Genomic DNA, 25,841 nt, shown 5'->3' on the forward strand with positions numbered 1-25,841 from the left:
ATTGAGTCATAGGTGTATGTACGTATAAACACCAGAGTTTCAGGGTGGCAGTGAAGCAGGAGGAGGGGTTGATGGTCAAATGCACTGACTGGGTTGTTAGGCTCGAACACTACTTGTGTGGCCTTGGGCAACTCACTAACGTTTTGGAGCCTCAGTTTCTTTATCTTTAATTAAGCAAGCTACTACATGCTTAGCACAATGTCCAGCAAGAAATATGTGTGTGATACATGTATACTGGTGGTTACAAACATAGACTCTGGAGTCAGGCATCCTGGATTCAAATCCCAACTCAACTATGCACTAATTGGGCAAGTTACTGAACTCAGTGCCTCTGTTCCTTCAGCTGTAACCAGAAATTTGAGTATCATAGAGAGGGTTTATACATCTAACTTTTCAAACTCTGAGATTCCATGATTAAGGCTTTGCTACTAATTCTGGCAGAGAGCTGCCAATTCATGCATCTTCACTAGAATAACTAGAGTCCCATGATTTTAATTAGGTCTTTGTCTGTTGGTTTAGAAAATAAAGACATTCACTGGTGAGAGCTCAAGAAAACAGGAGTTGTTGTAGGGATATATATGGTAGCTATAGATCTCACAAGAAGACAGGGAGAGGAACAGTGATACTGAAGGCTTGACAGAAATAGGAACTGAGGCAGCATTTGCTATCTTCCTCTCAGAGGCGGGTAGCTCTCTTTCTTCTCCATGATATTTTTGCTTTTCAAGGTATCCTCACTCCATTCTATTCTTGAAACTGACTGGCTTCATGTGACTCTACTCAGGCATCATTTCTGCTTGCTAATAACCCCAGCTTGCCTTTCAAGGCTTCTCTAGCCTTGAATCTATGCCATGACCTTACAGCTTGAGTTCTCCCACCTAAGTGTTTCAGCCCTTCATTTTCCCAATTCCAGTTCTGTGAGAAGGACGACTGGCCCAGCTTCTCTTTTCAAGCCAGATCACTGGCTACAGTATGAACAGATTTTCCTTGAGTCAGATGGTTTCCACTGATCCAAATAGCTGGGGCTTGTGGAATTTTATTTATGTGGGAGAGGAAATTTTCCAACAGCAGCAGATGTAGACGGGGCAGGAAGTTAGTGATATTTCTAGTATCTCCACTGAGTGATGGAGGTCATGGAGTTTATACCTAGAAATTTGGGAATCCACTTAAGTTTATACTCTGTATTAGGAAGAGACCTGTTCAGAAGGTTCTGGTTTGGGACTAACGATGGAAATATGAATTTTGCTCCAGGATGTGTTCTAGGACCTTGCTACTCAAAGTGTGGTCCATGGACTAGCAGCCTCAATATCACTTAGGAGCCAACAGATTTCTAACAAGAAATCAGAATCTCAGGCTCTACCTCAGACCTACTAAATTAGAATCTACATATTAATAAGATTCTCAGATGATTTGTATTTAAAGTTTGAGAAGTGTGGCTCTAGGATGAATTGGTTTAGTGTAGGCCTTCTAAAAGTAACCAAAGCCTTTTACTAAGAAACTTCCAGTAGTGCTGTAGTCGTGCGAGAACCAAGTGCTAGATTGTCAGAATTTTGTGAGTTGGTTGCTTTGATGTATGACAGCTTGAAATCATCTATTTTGGGAATATACCATGGAGATTGGCAAATACTATAAATTTGTGTCTTCTGTACTGGAAGGCTGGTTGTCAAACATTTACCAGCATTCCACTGGACAATTCTAAACCTCCTAATTCAATCTGGAATTAAAACAATCTCCTAGGGGTTGTTGGACAGAGAAACTCCCATATATGGAAAGGACAAGACAAAATGAGTTTCAATTCTTCACCAAACTTTCAATCTTCTAAGAAATTATTATTCTAGATAGTGATTTCTTTATTAAAAAAATAATCTGAGTATAAAGTAAGCACAAGGAGGGAAGGGAACCTAGGAGTTGGTAATACTTAAAATCCAGATAGGTAGACAGGCAGACACTGAAAATTCTCCCAGCTGACAGCTGGACAGTTTTGGAGCTGAAATCCAGATGTGGAATAGCAGTTTCTGTATAAAGGAGAAGATAAGAGTGGGTAGAGTCTGGTCCTAGAGACATATCACATGGGGAAATTCATGCTTTTATTGCTTATGTTATATCGAGTATAAAATTGTTAAATAAAACAACTCCTCCCCAAGTTAATGATAGGTATGGATGTAAATGTTTCATGATATTACATAGGAAGTGGATTTTAAAGTGTGGTCTCTAGACTAGTATATAAGCATCACCCAGGAACATATTATAAATGCAAATTAATGAGCCCTGCCCCAGGCCTACTGGATCAGAAACCCTGGGGGGTAGAGCACAGCAATCTGAGTTTTAACAAGCCTTCTGGGTGATTCTGTTGCACACTAATGAAGTAGGAAATGTCATAGAGTTCCTTTTTTTGTCCTATCAGAGTACTCATTTTCAACTTGAACTACAAATGGGAAGAGACTCTTCTTGCAAAGGAGTTTCCAGTTCAATTGGAAGATAGTTGAGGAAGGAAGAGAACACAGATCAAGAGAACTACAAGGTTGGGCAAATATTGAGAAACTTTTCCCAAGGAAATTAGCCAGGCAGGCAGCTGGCATGATGCCAAGACTCCTAGAGAGTAAAAACCTTCCTAGAAATCAATTGGGAAAAGTTGCTTTAAAGTGAACTTTGCGGAAGTACATAAGCACAGCCTAAAGACTTTCTGAAAATACTAATGAGTTCTCATATAAAGAAGGTGACATCCTAGCACATATAGGAACAAGAATAGCATGTATCATATTAAGAATTAAGCAGATATTGGAAGAAAGGTTATTAGAACAGCGTATTCATTTTACCTCTCTGGTTAAGAGCTCTCCCTGGTTCCTTAGTAATGACAATATTTAACATTTAATGAATGTTTACTCTGTGCCAGGTATGGTAGTAAGTACCTCAGTAAATTATCTCACAGGTGAGGAAACTGAGGCCCAGAAAGGTATAGTAACTTGCCCCAAGTCACACAACTAGTAAGTGATGATACTGGGATTCAAACCTGGGAAGTTTTGCTCCAGAGCACCACTGTTTAACTAAAACGCTCTATTGCTTCTCTTTAATGAGAACCTCATTGTGTGTTAAATATTTAGAGGCTTAGAGTTCCCATCTCAGAGTGTGCATTTTTGTGGGTTTTACAAGTCTCAAGTTAAATAACCTCTTTATATATTATTATATATAGATAACTGGACTCTGGACCCCACCTGACTAATGCTATCAAGTTCTGGTGCCCAAAGTGGACAGTCAGGTAAGCTGCACCTCTACAGGACATTGCTTCAATAAAGCTACTACTACAAGCACATTAAATGTTACTCTAAATCCTAATATCAGATGTTTAAATTCTCTTATTATAACAGGAGACATAAAGAAGCACACACATGGGGGCCAACAGATCCCAACTACGAAAAGGAAGGGATGTAGAGTCTAAGGACCAGAATCTCTAATCCGGATGTTTGGTTTTTGTCTGAGATAAATTAAGTGAACTTGCTCTAATTCTGGCATTTACCCTTACATGAAATTCATTTTTAAGTATCATGAGAGCAACGGCTCTTTTATTCACCATATCTGTGCATAGCCAAGCACACTGCTTGACACATGGCAGGCACTCACGTATTTGTGAAAGGAAGGGAGGAAGGGTAAGGAGGGAGACAGGAAAGAAAGTTATAAAGGTAGATTCAGTTTTTTCTAATTTTTTTTGTATAACAGCCATAAATGGGTGTGGAACTTTTGAAGTAACTGCTTAGGTGTTGGCAAGGCAGGCAAATAAATTAGAAATCTTATACTTTGTGTAGATGAGTATACAAATACAAAATAAAGCATTTGTGAAAAATCCTACTTTGATCCAGTCCTATGGGCAGCTTCATAGAAGCAAATTTGCAAGCTTGCCATTCTAATCGAGTCAATAATTCATGTGTGCATATAACATTCACTTATTCAACAAATATTTGTTGAGAGCCTCCTATGTGCCAGGCAGGTAGTATGTGCTGAGTTTACAGAAATGAATAAGACATGATTTCTGTCCCCAAGAGCTCAGATGATTAGTTGAGAAAAACAGATAACATTGTGGTGATGGTCATACAACTCTATAAATATACTAAAACCCATTGAATTGTACAATTTAGACCGGTGAATTGTATGGTATGTGAATTATAACTCAATAAAATTGTATAAAACAAAGAGATAAACAAAAACAAGTGTAAGCCTTGTACAAAACCGGGAAGAGGTGGCCATACATCAGCCTGGGAAGGGAAGACGTAGGCTTCATCAGTGAATAAACCCTGAGTTGAAGTCTTAAATTAAAAAATTTTTTAAAAAAGTTACCGAGGTGATACGGTACAGGACGTTCCAGAGGGTACAGAGTGAACAAAGGCCTGGAGGTGAGAAACCGTGTGTGTGAATGGGGTTGAATGGGGGTGGGCTGCGGCTAGAGGGTTGAGGCCGGCGAGGTAGGCGGAGGCCAGAAGCTAGCTCGAGGTAGTCACGGGAGAGTTTTATATTAAACTGGGAAGTGATATAATTCGTGATCAGATTTGTTTTAGATAAACTACACTGACAGTTGTGACGTAATGGAAAGGATACTGATTCCCCCCCCCCTCCGGTCAGAATAACCTGTGCATAGGTTATTTGCCATTTTAAATCTAGAAGTGTTATATAAATTTGTCAAGTTTTATTATTCAGTTGATCCTAATGGCACAGTTTGTCAGCAGCGGGAAAATGTGGAACTGCTTAATGTTCAGATTAACTGAAAACCACGCTGATCTTGCGATGCGTTCAGAAGAGCTTGTTAGTGAGTGGGACACGCCCCTTGGGTGGTAGTGCACAGCCTGGTTAATTTTTAAAAGTCTTTACGAGGCTGGAAACGTGGCGGTGGAAGCCGGTGAGATTATTCAGATTTTCTGTTTTTCATGCTCTCATGGGTACTCTCACAATTTATTAATAAAATGATCGTTCTGAGTACACTTGCAGAATTAAAAAGAAAAAAATAAAAAGGAATAAAATAGTTGGAGCATCGCCAACAGGACCGTACTTTCCAGGAAGGACAGGTTTCCCTGAAGATAGTTGAACTGTCGAACCGGAACCAGGAAACACTGGGCCCTACACAGCACGCAGGACTAACGGGAACACAGCCACGGGGCACCCGCGCGGTGCGCCCTCCCGCGCCGGCTCGAAGGCTTACTTTGGTCCCAGCTCCTTTCCTCTTGCTCCTTCGAATCCCTTCCCCCTCCGCCGTTTCCGGATAGGAACCCTTTGTAAATTCTTTCCAAGTTGAAGCGTGGGACCAATTTCGTCAACACAATCCGGAATGGTCAACATGGCGGCAGCTGTAAGATGCCTCGGTAGAGGTAAAGCGAGGGGTCGTCTGGGCTTGCGGGGAAAATAGCTCTGGCGCCGGGTCTTCTGTGGCTGCACAGTGCAAGCCGGACTCTCCAGTGCGGCTGTGCACTGGGGGGTCGATAAGCCTCTACTCTTTCTGGACTCTTAAGTTCTCTAGAGGGTCGTTGCTACTTAAAAACGACCTTATCAGAGGTTTCACTCCTTTCTGGAGCTGTCCACCCTAGGACGGGAGTGGGAAGGGGTATACATTGACACACTTCCAGCCACCCGTAGGGACCGAGGCAGAAACTTGGTTCTATCTCCGATGCTGGGGATGTGGGCTGCGGGGGGAAAGGAGTTTGATACGTGAAGAGATCTGGTGGTATATTTTAGTGGCTTACATCCGTAAACTTAGAATACTTGGTGCTTTCGGAGCACATCGCTGCAGGCAATTTCAATTCTTAAACTTCCAGATGTTGTCCAGTTTGGATTAACATTTATCATTTGGAGGCTAATTCCGTGGTACTTCTTGCTAGCAACTCTTCGCAGCAGTTAATAAGGTCTAATTTGTTGGCTAGGATGACAACCCTTTTTGGGTACAATACTTAAAATTTTTTTGTTTTGTGTTTTTGAAGTACAGTGATACGTATTGTTATTTAATTATGGTGGATTTTTGGGTGGAGGCAGCAGCCAGGAACACCCCCATTTTACAGAGGAAGAAACTGATTCTGTTAAGTATGTCGCCAAGTTCATACAACTGCTTAGTGGCAGAGGAAGACTGAAGCTTAACTCCTAGACCAGTGATTAATTGATTTTTTTTTTAACAGCATCATAGTCTTCTATGAAAGCTCAGCGTAAAGACCAGCATTCCCTATTTGGGATAGTTGTTGCTTAAAAGATAGGGGTGACAAGAGATCACAACAGACCCTGATAACTACTAAGTGAGCAAACCAAAAAGTATATCTTTACTGAAAAGAGATTAATGGCACTTTCTTCATGTATGACAGAAATAACATTGTTAGACAAACTAAAGGAACCAAAAGGAGAATCAAAGGTTATCATTCTCTCCTTGCCACATTTTCTTCTCATGGCTCTCAGGGTGTCTCACTCTCTTAATTTTCTTTTTATCTCACTTGTCACTTCTCACATTACTTTGCTGGTTCCTCCTCTTCTTCCCAATCTCTTACCTTGGAATGTCTCAGGAACAAGGACTGCATCCTTCATCCTCATGTCTTTTGTATCTAAATTCACTCTTTTAGTGATCTCATCCAAGTTTTGTGGCTTTGACTATTGTCTGTATCTTAATGGTTCTCAAAATTATCTACAATCAGGACCTCTCTCCTGAACTTTAGATTCTTAAACTCATCTCTCTATTCTAGATCTCCACTTGTATATCTAATCAGCACCTAACACTTGTCTAAAATCAAACTCATTGTCATCACCTGGAGTCTTCCCCATCTCATTTGATGGTTACTGCATCCTTTCAATTGCTCAGACCAGAACCTCAGAATATCCTTGACTCCCCCTATTTTTCTCACACTTCACATTAAATGGTTGACACATCCTTTCTGCTTTACCCTCAAAATAAATCCAGAATCTGACTTCTTCTCACTACTTCACTGCAGCTACCTTCCAAGCCACTACCATCCCTCATCTAGATTTCTCTACAGTGTACTCTCAACAGGTAGTCAGATTGGTCCTTTAAGAACTTAAATCAAATCATGTTACTCCTATGCTCAAAACTCTGCAAAACCTCCCCATTTTTCTAAATCTAAAGTCCTTAGAATGGCCTACAGCTGTACTGTCCATTTTGTTATCCACAATTGAGCACTTCAAATGTGGCTAATCCAACCTGAGTGTATTAAATACACATTAGATTTTGAGGACTTAGTACCAGAAAAAGTAAAATATCTCAATAATTTTTTTATATTGATAACATGTTGGAATGATAATATTTTGGGGTATTAGCTGTAGTAAAATATGTTAATTTTTATTATTAATTAATTTCCCTGATTTCTGTTTCACTTTTTTTTATTGTGGCTATTAGAAAATTTAAAGTTATGCATGTGGCTTACATTATAATTCCATTGGACAGCACTGGCCTAGGGTTTTCCATTTCATTTTGTGCCTACCTCCATTCACCCAGCTTACCACTCTGAGTTCTTCTCCAGTTGCCCTCCTTCTCCCTCACTGTGCTGTAGCACATTGGCTTCTTTGTTCCTTAAACACACCAAGAACATTCCTTTGTTGGGAGGACTTTTTCTCCCAAGTGGAGTGGGCCTGGAACACTTTCTCTAGATATTTGCATGACCGACTTTCTCAGTTCTTTCAAGCCTTTGCTCAAATGTCACCTTTTTAAAAGGGCCTACCTTAACCTTCCTATTTAAAACTGCAACCCACTTTCCCCTTGATTCTCAATTCCTTTTACCCAGTGGGTTTCCCCTTACCAGTACCATTTTATGTTTGTTAGTATTGTCTGTCCCCAGTAGGATGTAAGCTCTGTGAGGACAGGGATTTTATTTGTTTTGTTCACTAAATACTTAAAGCAGTGCTAGCACATGTTTCGTTGGCATAATTGTTGTCTAATAAATGAGTGAATGAATACATGGATCTTCAACAAAATGCCACCCCTCTCCCATGTGTTGTAATGAATATTAAAGTAATTTGAATCCAGTTTTTGCTCTCATTGGTTGACATTTCCTTCTTTCATTCAATAGATGTTTATCATGTCTTCATTTGCCAAACACTGTGTTTTGTGTTAGGAACAGAATAGTGAACAAGTTATATACACTCCTTGGCCATGGTACTTATCATCTATTGAAGAGCGGACATTCATTGTATAATTATTTTTTTAATTACAGTTGTCCTGAGTGCTGTGAAGGAAAAGTACAGGTTGTTATAAGAGTGTATATGAGAGACCTTAATCTATTCTGAGTCTTCAGGGAAGTCTTTTCTGAAGGAGTAGCGTAAGCAGAGTCCCTGAAAGATCAGTGGATAGTTACGAATTAGCTATTGGAAGGGGGAGTGGGAAGTAGTAGGGGAGAATGTCACAGATGGAGGGAAGATTATATTTGAAAATCTGAAGGCTGCAAAAGCCACGGTGTGTTCAAGAAACTGAAAGGAGGCCAGTGTATTTGAAGTGTGGCAAGCATGAGAGAGAATGGTGTTAGATGAAGCTCGCTAAATAGGTTAGAAACAGCTCATGGAGGACCTTTTTAAGAATTTACTTTATTCAGAGAGCAAGGTGAAGCCAGCCAAGTGTTGTAAGGATATGACGAGATTTCGTTTTTAAATCATCCCTCTTACTACTAGGTGGAAAAGAAATGGAAAGGGCCAAGAGTAGTAGAATAGTTTGGAGTCTGTTGCAGTATTCCATGTAGTAGGTGATGGTGGCCTGGACTACAGTGCTTATGGTGGGAGGGCAAAGACTAGGTGGATAAGATCTCCTGGGGAAAGTGAGGATTATAGAGTTAGGTTGAGAAGCCCTGGGGAACTCTAACCTTTCAGTATCATGTTTAAGAGAATCAGCTAGCAAAGGAGATGGAGTTATTTCCATCTCATTGCCATGGTGTAGGGGTGAGGATAACTTTTGAGAATGAGTGCAGATTCAGTTATGTTCCTAAGTAGTGGAGGAAATTCTGAGGGCTTCTGTTTTCTCTGAAGTAGCGAGTGAGGTTATTTGCTAAGAGTGAGAGGAGAAGAAATATATTAAAGGAATATAATAAAATACTACAGATAGATAAATTGACTACAGAAGAATTGAAAATACAGAGATCATGGCCTAGCAGTGCTATTTAAGTAGTGGTATTTTTGTAGTTTATTTTTTCGTAGTCTGTAGCAGTTTGATTTCTGTTGAAAATTTTAATTTCTGGTTGTCATGACTGGGGATTCAAAAAGTAGTGGTTGAGTATTTTATAGCAGATTGCAATTGATGTATTCAAGAGAATTATTATTTTGAGGATCCTGCCAAGGTTGTGGGGTTCTTGTTTAGTACAATTAGAATTATTTTTTGGAAGTGTTTTCCAAATCTTGAGTGGATAATTGCTCTTCCTTCATTTACCATATGTGATTTTTCAAGATAGCTGGCTTCTTTAAAAATGTGGAGAATCTCCTCTTAGACTGTTGCATACCAACATAGCCCACTAAATTTGAGACTCTGGAGGTCAGGAACTGGATCTCATTAGTCTATTTCTCTTCTTTTTCCTAGCCATTAAAGCCTCTTGTGGCTTTTGTGCCACAGTAATAAACAGGTTTCCTATACTGTCCCAAATGTCGGACCCATATGTTCACAGAATTCACAGTTTGGGTGGTTTTCTTGTACTTCAACTTTGTTTTGGAAGATTAGAATTAGAGATGAAATTGAGTCGTTAGGCATGTGGCTTTTTTTTTTTTTTTTTTTTTTTTAGGCATGTGGCTTTGATGACGTTTGAGCTGATGATAAGGAGTAGGCCAGGGGAAGATATGGAGCTGGTGCATCCCTGTCAAATGTAACATCAACTATAAAGGCCCTGAGTGAGGAATTAACTTGAGGGACTCTAGGGATTCAAGGATCTGAAAGAAGGTTCATAATGAGCAAGTAAGAGAGTGGTATGGAGTGACAGGCAGTGGCCGGCTCACATAGGGCCTTGTAGACCACAGTGAGGACTCGGTAGCTCTTCTGCCTTCTGCATGCGCAGTGCCTTGCACTTGGAAACTTAACTCATGAAATGAATTCATTTGATGTGTAGACAAGTCTTACAGTTTACATGCTATTGGTTTATACAATGAGTGGATTTTAAGATATTAGATTTTAACAGTTATTTTACATGAAAACCTAGTTGTAGAGCACTAATTTAAAAAGTTGAGTTTAGAGAGTTCCCTGGTGGCCTAGTGGTTAGGATTCTGGGCTTTCACTGCCATGGCCCAGGTTCAGTCCCTGTTCGGAGAACTGACGTCCTGCAAACCACATGGCACAGCCAAAAAAAAAAAAAGAAAACAAAATTGAGTTTAAGCCCAATTAAACAGAAAAGAAAATATAGATGACCAAACATGAAAACATATTCAGCCTAATTCATAAGGAAATACAAATTAAAACAACTCTGCATACCACCTTTCATCTACTAGGTTGACGAATATCAACATGTTTGGTAACATACTATGTTGGCATGAGTGTATGGAAACAGGCAACCTTTTCATTGCTGGTTGAAATGTATATGGCACTGTTATTGTAGAGAGCAGTATTTATCAAAATTACAAACGTTCATATCCTTTGACCCAGCAAATTCCCTTCTTGAATTTATCCTATGAATATACTTGTATGTGTGCAAAATGATGTTTGTACTAGGTCATTCACTGCAGCACTGTTTATAATAGCAAAATATTATAAATGAACTAATGGCTGGTCACTGATTATGATACAGCCACACAGTGTAGTACTTTTGCAGCTCTGAAGAGATGAAGTCTTTATGAACTGATATGAAATTATTGCTGTAATATATATGTATAAATGTACCTTTATGAAAAGCATACATGAGATTATATATACACATCTCTTATAAATAATGTGTGTACATCTATATCTAATATATGTGTGAAAATGGGCTCTAATACCTTTACATGAAAAATAAATGTGTAGAACAGTGAGTAGAGTGTGCTACCATTTAATAAAAGAGTAGGGAAATAATATTTCTAGAGAGATGCATAAGAAATTACTAACGTGGGAGGGAAGCTGGGTTTTAGGGGTTGAGGAAGACTTTGCTTTTGTATATTCTTTTGTAATCCTTAAATAAAAACATTTTCCTAGTATTTCTACATACAAAAGATATTTATAACATATAAAGAATAATAACTTAAAATTCTGGATACTTACTAGTAAGCTTAAAAAAAAAAAAGAACATTATCAATACTTTCAAAGGCCCAAGTGCCTTTGTCTTATTTGATCTGCTTCTTTCCCAGAGGTAAGGCACTTTTCCTGAATTTCTATTTTATCACTCCATTGTTTTTCTGTATAGTTTTTTTTTTTTTTTTTTTTTTTGGCTGCATTGGGTCTTCGTTGCTGCGCGCAGGCTTTCTCTAGTTGTGGTGAGCGGGGGCTACTCTGTTGCGGTGCGCGGGCTTCTCATTGTGGTGGCTTTTCTTGTTGCGGAGCATGGGCTCTAGGTGCATGGGCTTCAGTATTTGTGGTGCGTGGGCTCAGTAGTTGTGGTGCACGGGCTTAGTTGCTCCACAGCATGTGGGATCTTCCCAGGCCAGGGCTCGAACCCATGTCCCTGCGTTGGCAGGAGGATTCTTAACCACTGCACCACCAGGGGAGTCCCCTTCTGTATAGTTTTAACACACACACACACACACACACACACACACACACACACACTCGTAAATATAATATTGATTACTTATGCATGTTTTTGAATTTAAATAATACCAAATGAATTCTTTTGCCAGTAATATTTTTGCTCAAATTATGTTTATAAGATCCATCTATATATATGGCATATAGTTTATTCATTTTTACAGTCCTGTAGCTTTCCATTATAGGAATATACCACAAATTATTTATCCATCCTACTGTAGATACACACTTGGGTTCTTTTCTTCAGCTTTGCCATTTCAACGATGTGATGATCATTCTTGTGCATGTCTCTTAGTACACGTGTGCAGGAGTTCCTCTAGGGTACATGCCCAGGAGTAGAATTGCTGCATCATTGAGGTGTGCGTGCCCATCCTCTTTGGGTAATGCCGTATTGTTTTCCAAAATGGTATTCCAATTCATACTCTTAACTGCTATTTGTAAAATTTATCCTTATGTGATATTTTCAGCTATACAGGACTTTTAAAAAAAGTTTTGCCAATTTGCTACATGTAGAACAGTGCTACTTCAATTATCTCATCTACAAACTGTTACCTGTCCAAAATAAGATCAAAGCACTCTTCCTTCATTGAGAAAGTCTTGTGGAAAAATATTTTGTCAGCTACACTAAATAATATACTTACTTAGTGATGTGTTTGATTTACATGCTGGGGTAATTTTAATTTGGTAACAGATAGGCTGTAACAGGCTCACAGACCACTCTTTAAGTAGCACAGTAAAATGATATGTTACTGTGGTTGAAATTAACATTTACCCGATTACTAATGAGACTGTACATTTTTTATATGTTTATGCATCATTTGTATTTCCTTTTCAGTTAGAAGTCTATTCATCTCTTTTGTTTATTTTTCAATTGGGTTGATCTTATATATTCTGGATATTAATGCTTAGTCCAGTATGTATGTTACTATTATAATCTCCCAGTTTTTGGCTTGTCTTTTCACTTTCTTTAAAGTATCTTTTGATAAATAAGTGTTCTTAACACTAATGTAGTCACTTTTTGGTTAGTGCTTTTGGATTTTGTTTGTGAAATTGTTCCCTTCTCAAAGGTCATAAAGATATTTTCCTATATTCTGAAAACCTTTAAGTTTTGCCATTCACATGTAAGTCCTTAGTCCATCTAGATTTGATTGTCTGTGTGTGTGTGTGTGTGTGTGTGTGTGTGTGTGTGTGTGTGTGGTGTGAAATAGGGATCTAAATACACTCTTTTCCCCATTGATAATCACTTGTCTTAGCACCACTTATTGAATTCTTTGCACAGTGATTTGCCATAACATCTCTGTCATATTTCAGTATCCATATGTACATGGGCTTGTTGCTGGGCTGTTTATTGTTTCATTAGTCTGTTTTTCTATACTTGTGCCAATACCAAAGTGTCTTAATAACCATAGCTTTATAACAAGTCTTAACCTCTGGTAAGACAGTACCCTCCACTTTCTTATCCTTCAGAAGTACCTTGGGCAACTTGAATGTATTATCTATAGAAGAAAAAAAAAGAAGAATAAAACTTAAATTAAAAATTCAGGATACGTATTTGTAATCTATAATAATAGAGCTAACATACTTTGTTGAGCCTGAACTAGACTAAGTTAAAAATAAATTAGGACAGAATTCTTCAATTAGATATGTTTACTTGGCTTTAGTTTCAAGAAGTACACTTTCCATTTTTACACTTTTTAAAGATTGTGGTTAACTCACAAATATTGAATATTTTTGTTTTAGAAAACACTGAGAATGTAAAAACTATGTATGTAGTGGTTAATATTAATATTTTACATGTTTTTTTCTTTCAAGTCTTGATACATCAGCAAAGGTATAGTCTTTCCAAGATGGCTTCTCAGACGTCTCTTTATCCTTGTTCTGTATATGTTCCAGTGCCCAACAGACATTTTGCTGCTGCTACAAGGTAAGGTTTTTGTTTTGTTTTTGTTTTTTTAGTTATTTCATTTGCTATCATTTGAATCTTTGATTAAAAAACAATATGCTTGGGGGGCTTCCCTGGTGGCGCCAGTGGTTAAGAATCCTCCTGCCAATGCAGGGCACATGGGTTCGATCCCTGGTCCGGGAAGATCCCACACGCTACGGAGCAACTAAGCCCGTGCTCCACAACTACTGAGCCTGTGCTGTAGAGCCCGTGAGCCACAACTACTGAAGCCTGCGCGCTTAGAGCCCGTGCTCCGCAACAAGAGAGGCCACTGCATTGATAAGCCCACGCACCACAATGAAGACCCAGTGCAGCCAAGAATAAATAAATAAATTTTTTAAAAAAACAAAACCAATATGCTTGGTTCTGTAAAGACATACAGGGATATATAGTTGTAAAAGTTTATCACCTCTGCTTCTTTGACCTGATAGTCCTGAAGGAGAGGCATGACTTATTATAATAATACTTCACATGTATTAAATACTAACATCCAATGACTAATTTAATACCTACAGCAACCTTATGTGGAAGCCATTGTTATGCTCTTTTTTAGAGGCAGAAAGCAAGGAACCAATAGACTGTGTAACTTGCCCAAGGTCACAGAGCTAGTAAGTGTTGGAGCTAGGATTCTGTGACATAATAAGAACTATTTATATTGGGCTCTGCCACCAGCTCCTGACACAGAGCTCATAAAATCCTTGTGATGTCCTGAGTGATAGGGATGCTAGGAGCATTTTTCAAAAATATTTGGTCATTGACCCAGTTCCTGATACAGAGCTCATAAAACCCTTAATTTTCTGGGTGATAGGAGTGTCTTTTTTCTAGCGAGGCAACTCTTGGTGGACTCCTGGATGGGGACTGGTCACTAGAAAGACAAAGCTGTGATTACAGGCTTGGAACTTTTAGCCCTACCTTCCATCCTCCAGGGAGTAGAGAGGGGCTAGAGATTGTGTTCATAATTGCTCATGCCTACATGATGAAGCCTCCATAAAAATCCCTGAACTATGGGGTTTGGAGAACTGCTGGGTTAGTGAACACATCCACGTGCTGAAAGGGCGGTACACCCAAACCCTACAGGGACAGAAGCTCCTGCGCTCCAGACCCTTCTGGACCTTGTCCCCTGTACCTATTCATCTGGCTGTTCATCTGTATCTTTGATCATATCGTTTCTTATGTAATAAACCAGTAAATGTTAAGTAAGTGTTTGTCTGAGTTCTGCAAGCCATTCTAGCAAATTATGAAGCCTGAGGAGGGGGGTCCTAGGGCCCCCCCGATATATAGCTGTTGACCAAAAGTACCGGAGGCCCGGACTTGCAATTGGCATCTGAAGTAGGGGCAGTCTTGTGGGACAGAACCCTTAACTTGTGGGATCTGATGTTTAATCCAAATAGTGTCAGAATTGTGTTGAATTACAGGCTATCCAGCTGATGTTGGATAATTGGAGGGTGTAGGGAAAAAAAAATCCACACATTTAGTGTCAGAATTGTTGTGAGTAGAGGAAAATAGTTTCCTGTCTAACTATACACACTGTCTGCATCTCACTTCCTTGCTTCTAACTTAATAGTGTATCTTGGAGATTGTTTCAGATGGAGCTGTTTAGTCATTTTTTAAAAATTGAGATATGGGGCTTCCCTGGTGGCGCGGTGGTTGGGAGTCCGCCTGCCGGTGCAGGGGACGCGGGTTCGTGCCCCGGTCCGGGGGGATCCCGCATGCCGCGGAGCGGCTGGGCCCGTGGGCCATGGCCGCTGGGCCTGCGCGTCCGGAGCCTGTGCTCCGCAGGGGGAGAGGCCACAGCAGTGAGAGGCCCGCATACAGCGCAAAAAAAAAAAAAAAAAAAAATTGAGATATGATCGACATATATTAGTTTCAGGTATGCAACATAATGATTTAATATTTGTATATATTGGGAAGTGCTTACTACAGTAAGTCTAGTTAACATCCATCACCATTCAGAGTTACAAATTTTTTTTGTGTGGTGAAAACTATTAAGATCTCCTCTCGTAGCAACTATCAAATATACATTACAGTATTATTAATTATAGTCACCATACTGTACATTACATCCCTATGGCTTATTTATTTTATAACCAGAAGTTTGTACCTTTTGACCATCTTTACCTATTTCACCTATACCCTACTCCCCCTGCCTCTGGCAATCACCAATCTGTTTTCTGTATCTGTAAGTGCATTTTTTTTTTTTTTTTTTTAGATTACACATATAAGTGAGATCATATGATATTTGTCTCTCTTTGGCTGACTTAGTTCACTTAGCATAAGAGCAAGGTCCATCCATGTTGTTGTAAATGGCAAGATTTCATTCTTTTTATGGCTGAATAATATTCCTTTGTGTGTGTGTATATGACATTTTCTTTATCTATTCCTCCATTAGTGGACTCTTAGATTGCTTCCATGTCTTGGTTATTGTATATATTGCTACAGTGAACATGGGTATAATATTTCATTGTGTGAATATACCATAACTTACTTAACCATTCCCTTATTGAAACACATTTTGGAAATGTCTTTCCAAAAGACATTTGCCTTTTGCTATTACAAATGATCCTGCATTGAATAATCATGTACATAGATCTTGTCAAATATTATGAATATATTTGTAGTATGAATTCAGAAATAGAATTGAATCAAAAGATGTGTGCATTTATAATTTTGATAGGTAATACCAAATTGCCTTCATAGAGATCTTGCCAATTTATGTCCTTACCAGCAAGTATTGTTAGAATGCCTATTTTCCCATATACAATGTAGTCAAAATTTTTGAACTTTGCCAATTTGATAGGTAATAAATGGTATCATCATGGTTCTAATTTATATTTTATTACTGTTATTATTGAGGTTGTATATCTTTTTATCTGTTTAAGAGCCATCTATATTTTCTTTACTGTGAATTTTCTGTTCATGGCCTATTCCTATATTTTTGTTGTTGATTAGTAGGAGCTCTTTATACATTATAAATTAGCACATATCTGCACTATAACTTTAATATGTCTTAACTGCTGTAGTAGAGGAATGGACCATGTACTGTGGGATCACAGATGAAAGGTCAATTAATTCTCCCTGGAGGAGAATATGGCAAGAAGTATTTGAACTGGGTCTTTTTTTTTTTAAATAAATTTATTTATTTTATTTTATTTATTTTTTGCTGTGTTGGGTCTTCATCGCTGAGCACGGTCTTTCTCTAGTTGCGGCGAGTGGGGCTACTCTTTGTTGTGGTGCGCAGGCTTCTCATTGCGATGGCTTCTCCTTGCGGAGCACAGGCTCTAGGCACACAAGCTTCAGTAGTTGTGGCACGCAGGCTCAGTAGTTGGGACTCTCGGGCTCTAGAGCGCAGGCTCAGTAGTTGCGGTGCACGGGCTTAGTTGCTCCGTGGCATGTGGGATCTTCCCAGACCAGGGCTCGAACCCATGTCCCCTGCATTGGCAGGCAGATTCTTAACCACTGCACCACCAGGGAAACCCTGAGCTGGGTCTTGAAAGATAGGTAGGATTTTGCAGGGGAATTGGCAGAAAGGTATTTCACTGGTGCAGAAGGATGAAAGTGAATGATATAGCTTGAATATAGGATGAAGAGAGAGGAGGCAGAAATGATGTGAGAATGGAGGCTTCCTTTGAGTCTAAATAGTACCTGGATTCTTTTTGAGAATTCGGAGGAGTATTGGTTGTTTACATCCAATTTACATCCCTACCCAGCAGTGAGTGAGAGTGCCCACATTTTTAACAACTCTGGATATCATCAATCTTTATTGGTGTTTCTTCATTGTATGTCTAATTTATATCTTTTGCCCATTTTTCTGTTGGGCTGTTTGTCTTTTTCTTTCTGCTTTGTGGAAGTATTTGTTTATCAGGGACATAAATTATTTTGAGTATATTTTATCTTTAAGTGTTGTTTTCTTTTATCCTATAGAAATTTTTCATTTTATGTCTTCCCCATATTCTATTCCAGTACAACTTTAAAAGGAGTTTTCACTCACCTAAAAGCTGTAGCATAAGAAATATGCATGGGGCTTCCTTGGTGGCGCAGTGGTTGAGGGTCTGCCTGCCAGTGCAGGGGACACGGGTTCGAGCCCTGGTCCGGGGGGACCCCACATGCTGCGGAACAGCTGAGCCCTTGTGCCACAACTACTGAGCCTGTGCTCTAGAGCCCACGTGCCACAACTACTGAAGCCCGCGTGCCTAGAGCCCGTGCTCCGTGGCGGGAGAGGCTGCCGCAATGGGAGGCCCGCGCACTGCAGCGGGGGGTAGCCCCTGCTCTCTGCAGCTGGAGAGAGCCCGCGCGGCGGCAGGGACCCAACACAGCCAAAAATAAAATAAATAAATTTTTTTAAAAAGAAATATGCATATTTAAAAAAAAACTGAAAATTTATTAGCAGATAATTTTTTCCATGTCTAACAGTGAGTTATTCAGTAGCTTTGATGAGAATCACAGTATTCGTAATTTTAATTGTGGTTTTAATTTTTTAATATATTGACTTTATAATATACTAAAAAAATAGTTTTTTCATGGCTGATTTTTTATCAGGATCTGAGACAGGGTAGAGGGGCTTGTGCTTGCTTCTCTCTTCTCTCTTGTCACTCTGGATCTCCTCTCTTCTCCGTGTATGTGCATACACTCATGGTTTGCCAGTGGCATCTCTGACTCTGGTTTTGCTTCTCTCTTGACAATAGGTTCTTTTTCTTGCTCTGTGTGTATCTCAGAATATTTTATTGACTGCTAGATATTTTGTTCGAACAGTTGAGACTAAAGTACATACTATTTATGCCTGGAAATGGGCATGCCTCTTCTGTCACAGTGTTAAGTCAATCCAGTCAAAAGTTGAGCTGGGGTTTGGTTTTGTTACTGCTATGGTTACCACCACCAGCTTCAGATTTCTGTACTGTTACCTTGTGCTTAGGGTGGGGGCTGGGTTGCTGGAAGGTTTTTTTTCTCAGTGTTGCTGTCCATGCTCAGTTTTCAACCTTGCCTGTGCAGCTGTGCCTCAGAAGGGGGTCACTCTCCATACTCTTGCTCCTCCCCAAGTAGAAGACTGCTGTTGCTTATTACTCAGTGCTTGTCAGGCTGGTGATGGGTGCAGAAGGGGTTCTGTGTTTTCCAAATTCAGCCATTGTCTTAAGTAGGCCCAGTGTTGCTGGTCCTTGGGGATGAGGTTTTCTCAGTATTTCTCTCCCCCCCCGCCATGGTATGTATCTATTGCAGGTCTTGTGCCGTAGTGCCTGGGCCCTTCCATAGCTTTATTGGTAGATGATACTGCACTCAGGACTATTTCCTGCCCTACCCCTGAGGATAGAAGTTTTAGTGTTTTTTCTTCTTTCTAGGGTTTTTTTCTTCTTTTGTTTCCCTACATACAGTGGGTGTTTACCTGTGCCCTAGAGGGCTTCAGGGTTACTTGCCTTTCCGGCTGTAGTAGCTGATCTTCTCCATACTGCACCCTTGAAGGAGTTCCCTGGCCTGCTTTCGTCTTTTCCCGGAGCATCTGGTGGAGGTCTGTGGAAAAGGCCCATGCAATGAGTGTGAACTCCCCTTGTGTCTGGATCTCTCAGGGGGGTTATACGTTAGTGCTAAAAGTTTAGCTGATTTTTTTCCTGCCTGCTTGCCTTCCTCTTATTCTCTGCTACAGGTGAGACCGTCCTGGCTTTATGCATATGGAGTGGGGTTGTGGGGAGATTTCAGACCTACTTGGTTGCCCTACGATCTCAGCTCTGTGATGCGTTCAAGAAAAGTTGTGATTTTATCTGACTCTGTCATTGTTAATGCTCTTTCCAGCTTTTATTTGTATTATTATTGACTAGATTTTATTCTGTCAGTTTTTACATTTTAGGTATAACAAGAACTTCTGCATTTAGTTTATTTATTTTTTAAAAATTATTTATTTATTTATTTATTTGGTTGCTTGGGGTCTTAGTTGTGGCAGGTGGGCTCCTTAGTTGTGGCACGCGAACTCTTAGTTGCGGCATGCATGTGGGATCTAGTTCCCTGATCAGGGATTAAACCTGGGCCCCCTGCATTGGGAGCGCGGAGTCCTATTCACCGCACCACCAGGAAGCCCCTGCATTTAAGTTTAATGAATAAACCAGCATCAGAGGTGGGTGTTTGATTTATGTGATTACACTGAGAAGTGAGTAAGAATTCCAAACATTGACATTCCATTAATAGTTATATGCCGTAGGCATTTTCTCTTTAGTTCTGTTTAGTTCAGTTTAGTTTGACTGAGGTTGTGTACCCTCCTACCTCCACCCCAATTCCTCAAAGTAAAGGCTTCTTCAGCCTTAAAAGGACTTGGATCTCTGGGGTCACAGATCTTCAAGGATCTTGAAGTGAGCTTTATTATAGCACTGATTTTTTTTCTTATCTTGTTTTATTTGGGTATGACTGTGGAATTACTTTTTCCTTTCATTCTCTTGGAGGTAGGAGACAGGTGAAGGAGGGAGAAAGTTATTACCTGAAAACAGTCTCTTATTACTCATTTAATCTATGTGGTTTAGTTACCCAGGTAACTACAGCTAAATCCTGTTCTCTCTAATTCAGATTGCCAGATGTTTCTCCCTCACCTTCCCCAAAACCTTTCTAATATGATTATTTTATTCTCTGAGAATCATAGTATTTAAGTTCTCCTGATAGGGCCTTACATAATTGCATGAACAACAGAGTTCTTCTGGATGTGATTCTTATGAATAAAGGCAGACAATTTTTGGAGTGTCATGGAAAACAACAGGTGGTGGGTTTATAAAATCAGTTATTATTGACAGATTTTATTCAATTGCAGGTTTTTTTTTTAATTTTAGGAGACTGTTTTCCTTAGAGTTCTATTTTCTCTGTGTTATAATGATGTACTTTATTTTTTTTTTTTACTAAAATAGTGTTCTGTTTGTAACTTAATATTTTCACTGAAGCATCTCAAATATTTTGTGAAACAAGGTCTAAAGTATAAATAAGTAAACTGCTGTATATCCCAACTCAGTCTCGTTATGTATCAGACTTATATTGGGTTTTGCAAATATTTATTACTTTAAAAATCATATTTTAGCCTCTGGGAACTTCATATTACTAATTGCAAATTAAATGGACAGGTTCAGTCATGGTCAAAAATATAGTGGTGAAATCAGCATTTACATAAAGTAAATCTGTAGGTTATAGTTAATATTTATTCCTTTGTTTATCTTAGAGAGTTTGTTACTAAAAAAGGCTCTCTAGGCTCCTTCTTCTATTGGCCTCACTGCTCTTTTACTAAATATAAAATGTGATTTCTCCAGTTTGGAAGGTTTCAGGATTTTGTGGTGTACTCCCAAATACCATTGGGGCATGTCGCATCATCCACTCAGGCACCTCCTTAGACTTGTCAGCAGTCCAGTGGTAGGACACCTGTGTCCCATTAAAAATGAGCACTGTCATTATCTGCTATTTGGTCAAATTGCTTATTAGTTGGGAGGATACTCTTATTAGCTATGGTAATAAGGATTCATCGAGTGCTATAAGTGAGAATGGAATTATATGTTGGATTGGTTTTTGAGGTTCTTTTTTAAAATATCATTTTACTGTCATCCATTTCTTTTGCATAAATTTTATAGGATCCCATATTAGTTTTCTGTTGCTGCTGTAACAAATTACCACAAACCTCGTGGCTTAAAACAACTCAAGTTTATTATCTTGCAGTTCCGTAGGTCAGAATTCTGACATGGATCTTACTGGACTAAAATCAAGGAGTCATCAGAGCTTCATTCCTTTCTAGAGGCTCTAGGGGAGAATCTGTTTCCTTGCCATTCCCAGCTTCGAGAGGCTACCCATATTCCTTGGCTCATGGCTCCCCCTTCCTCCGTCTTCAAAGCTCGGAATGGCATATTGAGTCCCTTTCATGCTCAAATTTCTCCTGTCTCTTCCCATCTCTATCAGATGCAGATGAGAAAGGGGAAAGTTTCTCTGCTTTCAAGGACTGTGTGATTTGGGCCCACCTGGGTAGTCCAGGGTAGTCTCCCCATCTCAGGTTCTTTAACCTCAATCCCATCTGCAGAGTCCTTTTTGCCAGGTAGATATGGACATCTTTGGGAAGCCATTATCCTGTCTACCTTAGAACCCAGACATCTTTCTAAAATATTATTTCACTAATTTAAAACTTTTATGGTTAAAAGATTAAAGGTGTGATTTGAATTAATGCTGAGAAAATATATCACCTCTAGCTCTGACTTCTTAACTTCAAACTCTTACCTGTAATTTTCTGTTGAACGTATTTTCTTCGTTTGTAAGCATCTTGTTATCATTTGCTATGTAACAAACTACCTTATAATTAATTATCATTGCCCACACATCTCTGGGTGAGCTGATCTAAGCTAGATTTGGATGGGTGTCTCTGATGACCTTGGCTGGGCTTGCTGTGCATCCGTGAGTCTGCTGCAGGTCAGCTGAGAATTGTCTAATCTAGGGGCTCTGTGGGGCAGCTGTGTTTCACACTTGCATCCTCCCACCTTGGGCTACCCCGGGCCTATTCTTATGAAAATGGCAGAAATACGAACTTACAAGTGGAAACAGATGAAGCCTCTTATGCCTTAAGCTTAGCGCTTAGAAACTGTCACTTTTGCTTTATTCTATTTGTCTACTAGTCACATGACCAAATCAAGGCACTGAGAAATATCTCCACCCTTTTAATTGGGAGGAACTGCAGAGTCACTTAGCAGAGGGACTTGAATAGAGAGAGGGGGTAAGGAATTGGGGCCAGTGATGCAACTAACCCCACACTCAAACTCTATTTACCCAAACTGAACTCATCTCTGTGACTACCTCCCTCATAAGAAACCTGTTTTGCTTTCTTTATTTCTGGTTTTAGTTAATGATACCACTCTATGTCTAGTCACCCAAGCCAGAACCCTACGAAGTATTCTAATCTTCTCTTTCCCCTTTCCCTATCTTCAATATTTACCTTGTAAAATATCTCTAGAATCTGTCCAGCCTATTACCATCACTGCTGTGGTTCAGGCTGTCATACGTCCTTAAGAAGAGAGGGAGCGAGTTGTCTCTTAATTGTCTCCAATCCAGCTTCCTTCAAATCCATCCCTTATATTGCAGCCAGAATACTCTACCTGAAATACAGATCCCACTCCTGTTCAGTGGCTTCTCATTGCTTCTAGAGGAGGCCCTCTGTGATCTAGATTTGCCAGCCTCATGTGCTGTTTCCTGCCTTTTGCTTTACCTTTAGTTCAGGAGTCGGCAAAATATGGGCAGTGGGCAAAAAAATCTGGCCTGCCATCTATTTTTGGTACAGTTCATGAGCTGAGAATGTTTTTCACATTTTTAAGTGATTAGGGAAAAAAAAGGAAAAAACACATGAAAATTATAAAATTTAAACCAGTGTTCATAAATAAAGTTTTATTGGAACAGAGGTACACTCATTCATTTTTGGATTGGCTGTGGCTGCTTTCACATTACAATGGCAGAGTTGAGTCATTGAGACAAGAGACCATAAAATATTTGCTCTCTGATCTCTTACAGAAAAAGTTTACCAACCCCTGCTCTAGTCAGCTAGAACTTATAATAGCTCCCCTTATGTACCATTCTGTTTATCATGCCTCAGTACTTTTATTACGTTGTTTCTTTGCTTGGATAACTCTATAGCTTTATTGCTATATAATTTATGTACCAAACAATTCACCCATTTAAAGTGTACAATTCAGTGGTTTTTAGTATATTCACAGCGTTGTGCAACCATCATCACAGTCAGTTTTAGAACATTTTCATTATCTTCCCTCAAAACCTCATGCCCATTAGCAGTCGCTCCCCATTTCCTTAACCCTCTCCCCTGGCCCTAGACAACCACCAAATCTACTTTCAGTTTCTATAGATGTGCCCATTCTTGATATTTCCTATAAATGGAACCATACAACATGTGGTGCTTTTGTGACTGGCTTCTTTCACTTAGCATCATGTGTTTAAGGTTTATACAAATTATAGCATGTATCAGTGCTTCATTTCCTTTCATTGCCTATTAATATTCTGCTGTATGAATATACCACATTTTGTGTATCCATTCATCAGTTGATGGACATCTGGGTTGTTTTACTTTTTTGACTCTTTTCAGTAATGCTGCTATGAATATTTGTGTACAAGTGTTTGTGTGGTCATATATTTTCATTTCTCTTGGGTATATGTCTGGGCTAATTCTTCCTCATCCTTCAAGAATTGGCTTTGGGGTCATCTCTTTCAGAACTCTTCCCTTCCTCCTAGGCTGGGTTAATGTCTTTTCCCTATGGCCCTGATAACATTCTCAAAGTATTTACCACATCATATTGAAATTATCTCTTTGCATGTCTGTCTCCTCTAAGTTTCTGGAGAGCAACCTCAATGCCTTATCCAACTTTGCATCAATTGCAAACAGTTCAAAAGTTCACTTAATATTTGTTGCACTAGAAAAACTATAAAATAATCTATGCTTTTGAATTAAAATAAACTTTATCTTTTGTCTTTTTTTGGTCTAATGTACACTGCCTTTTTTTTAAGTCTCTTGGACTACATATTGAGGTAACTGATCTTGAATTTTTTTTTTTTAAGGCCTGCAAAGAAAAAAAAAGGTGCCAAAGAAAAAGCATCGGATGAGAAAAAAGATGAGATAGAAAAAATAAAGTCATATCCCTTTATGGAAGGTGAACCTGAAGATGATGTCTACCTAAAACGCTTATATCCAAGGCAGATATATGAGGTGGAGAAAGCTATTCACTTACTTAAGAAATTTCAAGTTCTGGACTTTACTAATCCAAAGCAAGGTGTCTATCTTGATTTGACACTGGATATGGCACTGGGGAAGAAGGTATGTAGACTCAATTAAAATTTATTTGTGAACAGTGGTTGAAAGAATTTCTGTTTCTTCATTTAAACAATTTTTGTCTCCTGTAATAATTTTTAGAAAATCTTGTGCTCTTTCTGAACTTTAGGTTGAAAAATATGTTTGTTTGTTTTAATTTTCCAAATATAAAATAAAATGTTGAATGTACTCTGCAGAGTTGATGAATATATATCTCCTCTTCATCTGAAAGTCACTGGTATAAATTTCAATAAAAGTAGTGTTAAAATTAATTGAGGTATTGCTGTAACTTTGAAAAATGACTTAGGCTGCCTGGGTATGTTGTTCCTTCTCTGTAAATGAGGACTTTGGATTAGCTTAGTAGCCTTCAGATGTGTGCCTTAGAATCCTAAAGTTGAGACTAAGTTTGGGTGGGGTGCCAAGCCCCTTACTCTCATCTCAGCCAGAACCTTTCTACTTTGTCTGTTTATATATTGCAGTTCCATGGAAGACTTGTTTATAAAATTCTAAAAGTGGGAAAAACACTAGATTAGATTTGAGGTCCATTACAGCTCTAAATTTTATAAGCTTCTCACTTAAGAAGTCTAATTTTTTTGGAGATGATATTTTAATTTTTATTCTGAGAATGTCTTTTTTGGGTCAGACGAGAAGGTATGTATTTTTGAATACAATTTAACAACCTCAACGACAACAATTAATTGAGCACGTAGAAGGAGGCAGTACAACATAGTGCTTAAGAGCATAGGCTCTGGAGTCGGGTTACAGTAGAGCCCAGAATCCTGGCATCACCAATTACCTGCTCTTTGAGCTTCTGGTTTAACCTCTCTAAATCTCAGTTTTTTCCTCTCTTTATAAAGGGGGATAAAATGCTTATTAGTTCATTTGGTTATAGTGAGGATTAAATGAGATGATAGTGAAGGATTTGGTAAGAGTTTAATAATAACGATCAACATTTACTGGAAATTTTATATTTACCAGCCACAGTGCTAAATGCTTTGCATGCATTTGCTCATTTAATTCTATAATAATCTCAGAAGAGGAAGCTGAGACACAGAAAGTGAAGTAACTTGCTCAAGGTCACAGAGTAGGGGGTGGAGTTAGGATTTGAACCAAGGTCTGTCTCATTTCTTAGTTCTTATTTATTATAGTTCATACCAGCCCTGTTGTAATTTTATTTTATACCAAAGTGTTACTGTTCTTTTATTTTAAAATGTTGTAGTGTCCAAGATAATCACTTTCTCAGTCAACCATTAATGTAGTTTATAACGAAGTCTTGTAGGACCACAGGTTTCATTTCGTAAATGGAAGCCACTTGTAAACTAATAACATTGGAAGGGTACAGTTGTTTTCCTGAGACATTTTTTGTTATTGATAGAGTGCTTGTAAGACAAGCCAGCATTCCCCCAGGGGATGCTATTGTTGTGATTGCTTGCCATTGAAAAATTTACTGA

The 25,841-nt window shown here is 39.0% G+C and overlaps 1 protein-coding gene across 2 annotated transcripts in view; it reads left to right on the forward strand.

Moving 5' to 3' along the window:
- The first annotated feature begins 5,224 nt into the window (after positions 1–5,224).
- The window catches only part of MRPL1 (mitochondrial ribosomal protein L1), a 56,126-nt gene continuing 35,509 nt past the window's right edge, over positions 5,225–25,841 (forward strand). The window contains exons 1-3 of one of the 2 annotated variants that reach the window (XM_055086046.1): positions 5,225–5,348; positions 13,463–13,574; positions 24,141–24,396. In XM_055086046.1, coding sequence (XP_054942021.1) covers positions 5,309–5,348; positions 13,463–13,574; positions 24,141–24,396 — 408 coding nt within the window. In that variant the 5' untranslated portion in view covers positions 5,225–5,308. The remainder of the gene's footprint in view (positions 5,349–13,462; positions 13,575–24,140; positions 24,397–25,841) is intronic. The other variant, XM_007115189.4, reaches the window with a different exon arrangement.

The sequence above is a fragment of the Physeter macrocephalus genome, chromosome 7 (genome assembly GCF_002837175.3).
Source record: "Physeter macrocephalus isolate SW-GA chromosome 7, ASM283717v5, whole genome shotgun sequence".
NCBI classification, from domain to species: domain Eukaryota; kingdom Metazoa; phylum Chordata; class Mammalia; order Artiodactyla; family Physeteridae; genus Physeter; species Physeter macrocephalus.